General features: G+C 41.7%; 1 protein-coding gene across 2 annotated transcripts in view; it reads right to left on the bottom strand.

Moving 5' to 3' along the window:
* Positions 1-2772: 2772 nt before the first annotated feature.
* Positions 2773-6000, bottom strand: part of rbbp6 (retinoblastoma binding protein 6) — a 38180-nt gene continuing 34952 nt past the window's right edge. For both annotated transcript variants that reach the window (XM_060901291.1, XM_060901292.1), the window contains exon 17: positions 2773-4819. In XM_060901291.1, the coding sequence (XP_060757274.1) occupies positions 3367-4819 (1453 nt within the window). In that variant the 3' untranslated portion in view covers positions 2773-3366. The remainder of the gene's footprint in view (positions 4820-6000) is intronic.

Raw genomic sequence — 6000 nt, 5'->3', positions numbered from 1 at the left:
CATGATGCAATACAAGATGCTACACATCATACACGTGGTGGGCTTTCCCTGTTTGCGCAAAGCGTTGTGGGATACAAATTTGAAGCAGGAGAGAAAAATGGAGGATGCGGGTGTGCGAATGAAACGTGAAAGACCGACGACAGTAACGGAAAGCGAGAAGAAAAGATGTTTTATGTTTGTACGAAGGAAAGGAAACCGGCGGTCAAACTTGCACATGCGCACACGGACTTCCTCTGTGAAGCGAGCGATTTCATGTACGTTATTTACTCGGGGATCTCCTCAAATTAAATAACTTCGCCGCCACAGAACAGTCTGATATTTTGTCAGATATTCCAGAAATAAACATACAGTTGTGTTCAAAATAATAGCAGTGTGTTCAAAAACGTGAGTAAAGCTCAAAACCCTTATAATAGTTTTTATTTCCATGCATTGGGAACACTGCACATTATATTCTACATCAAAACATGAAGAACAATGTATGAATATTTTAATTACTTTACAGAAAATGAAGAAAAATGAACCTTGGGCTGTTCAAAAAAAATAGCAGTGTCTGCATTTTTCATTACAAACTCCAAATATTGACTGTATAAACTGAAAAAATCTTAAGGCTTTAGTATTCCTGTGAATCACTAAACTAATATTTAGTTGTATAACCACGGTTTCTGAGACCTTCTGGCACCTGTGAGCAGGTATTCCAGCCCAGGATGATTTGACAACATTCCACAATTCCTCTGCATTTCTTGGTTTTGCCTCAGAAACAGCATTTTTGACGTCACCCCACAAGTTTTCTATCGGATTAAGGTCCGGGGATTGGGCTGGCCACTCCATAACTTTCATTTTGTTGGTCTTGAACCCTGATGCTGCTCGCTTACTGGTGTGTTTGGGGTCGTTGTCTTGTTGAAACACCCATTTCAAGGGCATTTCCTCTTCAGCATAAGGCAACATGACCTCCAAGTATTTTGATATATGCAAACTGATCCATGATCCCTGGTATGCGATAAATGGGCCCGACACCACAGTAAGAGAAACATCCCCATATCATGATGCTTGCACCACCATGCTTCACTGTCTTCAGAGTGTACTGTGGCTTGAATTCAGTGTTTGGGGGTCGTCTGAAAAACTGTCTGCGGCTCTTGGACCCAAAAAGAACAATTTTACTTTCATCAGTCCACAAAATGTTTTTCCATTTCTCTTTAGGCCAGTCGATGTGTTCTTTGGCAAATTGTATCCTCTTCAGCACATCTTTTTTTTTTTTAACAGTGGAACTTTGCGGGAGCTTCTTGCCGATAGATTAGCTTCACACAGGCATCTTCTAATTGTCACAGTACTCACAGGTAACTTCAGACCGTCTTTGATCACCCTGGAGCTGATCATTGGCTGAGTCTTTGCCATTCTGGCTATTCTTCGATCCATTCGAATGGTAGTCTTCTGTTTTCTTCCACGTCTCTCTGGCTTTGCTGTCCATTTTAAAGCACTGGAGATCATTTTAGCCGAGCAGCCCATCATTTTCTGCACTTCTTTACAGTATACGTTTTACCTCTCCAATCAACGTTTTAATCAAAGCACGCTGTTCTTCTGAACAATGTCTGGAACGACCCATGTTTCTCAGGTTTTCAGAGAGAAATGGATGTACAACATGTGCTGGCTTCATCCTTAAATTAGGGCCACCTGACTGACATCTGTTTTTTCACAGAATGAATGATCTCACTAATTAAACTCCACACTGCTATTATTTTGAACACGTCCGTTTCATTTAATTATTCGATTACACAGACTCGGGAGCATGCATATTATGAATGTTGGGTCTGTTGGTTTTCTATGACTCTACTACACCTACTGGTAAATTATTTGCCATGTAGTAATATAATTTCCACCAAAAACAAGTGATTGATCTGGTTAGTCGTGTTGGACTGCTATTATTTTGAACACAAGTGTACATCATAATGACATTTCAGAAGGAACTAAATTTCACCGTTTTATGAAATCGAAAGGCCGTCTAGCTTTAATGTTGGTGTACTTTTTATAAAAAAAAAAACCTTTCCATTTACATGTTCTCCATTTTCATTTCGTACCATATTTTGAATTTAAGCTTTCAATCACTTTGTGACCTTGTTTCTTTCAAGGTCTCGGTTGGCAGCACATAGGAAAAGTGAATTCAAATGAAGAGCTGCATCAAGTTACACCCTGGTGGGGCAGGAGAAAGTACTTGCGTATTTATTCTAATCACACAGAGCACAGTACAGTGCACTTGTAAGGAATACAAATCGATATTCGTTCATTGGAGGATTGGATTTAAAACGAACAAGCTCAAGGCAAAATTTAGTTTCAAGGAACATCATGGATAACTCACTCAAAACATATAGCTAACTACTTAATTAGACTTAAAATGTTTTTAATTTTGAGATCTTAAGTTTACATTATGTTCATCGTGCAGACGGGGCTCCTGTTTGGCTGAAGAGCATCAAATAACCTCATGACCCATTTTCTATGTCCGTCTACAACAGACTGTAATGCACCAACCGCATCTCAAATCCATTAAATCGAAAACAGCTCGAGCTCTTTTCCCACGCCCTGCGTGTTCCTCATCCTCTCGGTCTTCGTCAGTGTCTGCTCCAGCCACCATTTGAAAGCTGTGCGCTCAAAGTCCCCACTAACGACTCAATCCTTATCCAACACTCCTTTAAAACTTCAAGTAAATACAGAAAGGTTCTAATATCGACTTGACGTCATGGCTTTTTGCTTTCCCCCCCCAAATAACTGCACAAAGAGAAATTTGAAATTCTGCTCCATTTTATTCCCTTAAACAAAACATTTTCAACTAGTAATTTAAATTAACAATCATGAGAATGTGATGTAAAATAAAAACTAAAGGGTAGAGGAAAATATTCACAGTGCAAACATCTTTGAAGCAGATCATTACATGCTGTGCCCACGGCCCGTGTTCTTGTCCAGTTGGAACGGTGACTATATTTATCGTACCGTCGTAATTCATGATCGGCCTCCGACGATTACAGGCATAAAAGGGAGATGTAATGAAAAGGGCACGTTTATGTTCACATATATAAAGTGCCTGTTTTAGAGCCTCTACAGAGTTACCAAAAACCACCAGAAAAAAGAACATTTTTTTTTTTTTAACAGATCCAAAATATGCATCAAAAAATTCAGAGCAAATTATTACATCAGGTTTCATTGTTAAAGGAGGCTCCGGTCTTCAAGTGGCAGAGTTGAGCGTGGTTAAATCATTAATGTCTATGGAACATCGACAAAGTAATGAGCTTGAACAGTAGTTTATTAATACGCAGAGATATGTCTTTATTTGCTGTACCGTCGAGCTTTAGAAAACAACTCGCACCAAGTGTCAAGGTCTTAAACGGGGACTTGGTTTTGTTCGTCTTTCGTCCTGTTGTCTCTCTCGTCCCTGTCTTTCTCCTCCTTGTCCTTTTCCTTACTCTTTTTGGATTTCTTTTTCTTATGCTTATGTTTTTGTCCCTTGGCGTCAGACTCGGATTCGTTGCCGACGTGCTTCTTGTGTTTTTTGTGTTTCTTGTGCTTCTTGTGCTTTTTCTTTTCCTTTTTGTCCTTCTTATCTTTCTTCTTTTTCTTGCTGTCCTGACTGCCTGCTGAGCTGGGGCTGCTGCTGTGGGCAGTGGGGCTGGCGCTCCGACTGCGGACAGGGCTCGCACTGCTTTCCTGTCCCTTTTCCTTCGGCTCCGCCTTGCTATCCGGGTCCGACGCTTCGCTGTCGCTCTCGCTGTAGTCCGGGACGAAGGCGGCCTCGTCCGTCTCCCGCGTCAAGTCCGAGGACAGACGCGTGGAACGGGTCGAAGGAGGCTTGACTCGAGTGTCGCTTCTCTCGGCGTCGCTCTTGGTCTCCGTCAACGCCGTACTTTGGTTCGCTTTGTGTTGCTCCTTGTCCTTTGCTGTCCGATTATCAAAGTGCCTTGTCCCTTCTCTGTGGGCCGCTTTGTCCGCTTTCGAGTCCTCCGAGGACGTCCTTTTGGACTCCCAAGACGATACCTTCCTGTCTGAGGAAGGACTACGTTCGGACATTTTGGACTCCTGGGACGCAGTCGGCGCCTTTTTACTGGCATCTGTGGGCGTTTTCGAGGGCGGCGGCGGCGAGTCCTTCTTCCTCAGCTGTTCTCTCGATTTCGTGTCTCTCTGCCAGAAATCCGTGTGGTCTTTTGTGCTGCTGCGGTGGTCCTGTTTCTTGTCACCAAGACTCGCGTTGTTGTCTCGACTCGACGGCTTCCTGGATCCCGAGGCAGTCCGATCGGCGAGTCTGTCTCTGGAGGATTGAGACGAGGAGCTTCTCTCGCTTCCATGGTCGCTTCCTCTCTCCTGCACTCGTTCTCGGTCCTGATTTACCGTACAAGGCTTCTTTCTTTCAGAGACGTCGCGATCAAAGTTGCTTCGGTCTCGTTCTTTGCCTCGGTCGCGCTCCCTTTCCCACTCGGTCTCTTTCTCTTTCTCGCTCGACAGATCCTTGGTAGGTTTAGACTCGGGATGAGCGTCTTTCAAGTCAGTGAGCGTTTTATTCACCTCTTTGTCGCTCGACTTGGAAGCGGCAAGAGCGGCAGAGTTCGGCGCCGAAGCGTTGCCGTTTCCAGGGGAGGAATTCGCGACCTTGGACTCGTCCTCCTCGGATTCAAAGTCTTCCTTCTCCCATTTGGAGCGAGGTACCTGGATCATGACGATTTCATCTTCCGCAGGTGTTGAGCTGTCGTTGGTGTATTCCTCCAGCGTTTTCACCACAGTCTTCTTCAGGTCTGGTTTCTCCTCGTGCCTTTTGATGGGACTACCGCCAGTTGAGCTGGTGCTGTCAAGACACGACAGAATTTAGTACATCCTGTCCAGACGCAACATTTCGTTATTCTGCACATCACGAGGTGGAGTAGGGGTGTCGGGGATGAACGCTTGTATAAATCGCAACAATTTGATTTGTAAATAATTTTGCAAATTACAGGGCGTCTTTAAATTTACGAATCGATCCGAACGCGTTCGGCGATACCCACAAAAACGTGATACAGTAGCCGAGAAAAAACAGAGCATCGAGGGGGACACCCCCCGGGAATTTTTTTTTCAAAACGAGACCTTACACACCTCATTTCCTGCAATCTGAGCTGTAGTTAATTAAAACACCTGATGCCTATTTTAATACTTATTGAAATAAAAACACTATTATAAAGAACAATATGTATCAAAATCAAGATGTGTATTGCATTAATTCAAAATAATATCTACATTTTATAGGGACTGGTTATTACTCAGTCAACATCACTTGTTTTTAAAAAATGTCAATTAAAATTCAGCTATTTACAGTTCCATTAATAATTCAAATGTTCATATATTCAATATATTGAATTAAATAACATTCATATCTTATGGAGACTGACCTTTTCCAAATGTCCACATTAATACTTGTATATGATTTCTTCACAATGTCCATTTAAACTTTAAAGTTATACAGTTAACACTGTCAGCTATAATTCAAATCATCATATATTCAATGTATTGAATCAAACAAATGCATATTTTATGGGGACTGCCTTTATCTTATTGTCCGCATCACTTGTATGTTTTCTTCAAAAGGAAAATGTCTATTTACACTTTTTACAGTTAAAAGTTATTTACAGTTCCCAGTTATCTTTGAAACAAATTTTCATTAGATCATTTAGACTTCTATGGAATCAACTTTGTGCCAAAATGTTCATACAATACTTTTGAAATATCAAACAAAAACGACAAATCAAAATACAAAAAAAATAAAAGTAAATTTTTTTAGACTGGCAAACAAATTATTGGTGTAATCGTGCAAAATATCAGTCTATTACTCTTCAGACACCTTTTATTTTTGTTCCGCAGCTTTCTGAGTTTTGTTTGACGTAATTTATTTTGGTTGCGATTCCAGCCTTCTCGTTTGCGCTCCCTGACTTTTTGCTTGCAGTTTTGGCACAAACTTCACGTGTGGGTGGGCTGTCCAGGAATGCATTCCTATTG

This window comes from Neoarius graeffei, chromosome 20, assembly GCF_027579695.1.
Source record: "Neoarius graeffei isolate fNeoGra1 chromosome 20, fNeoGra1.pri, whole genome shotgun sequence".
Lineage (NCBI taxonomy): Eukaryota > Metazoa > Chordata > Actinopteri > Siluriformes > Ariidae > Neoarius > Neoarius graeffei.
The sequence above is the reverse complement of the archived record's forward strand: the minus strand, read 5'-3'. Positions and strand labels throughout refer to the sequence as shown.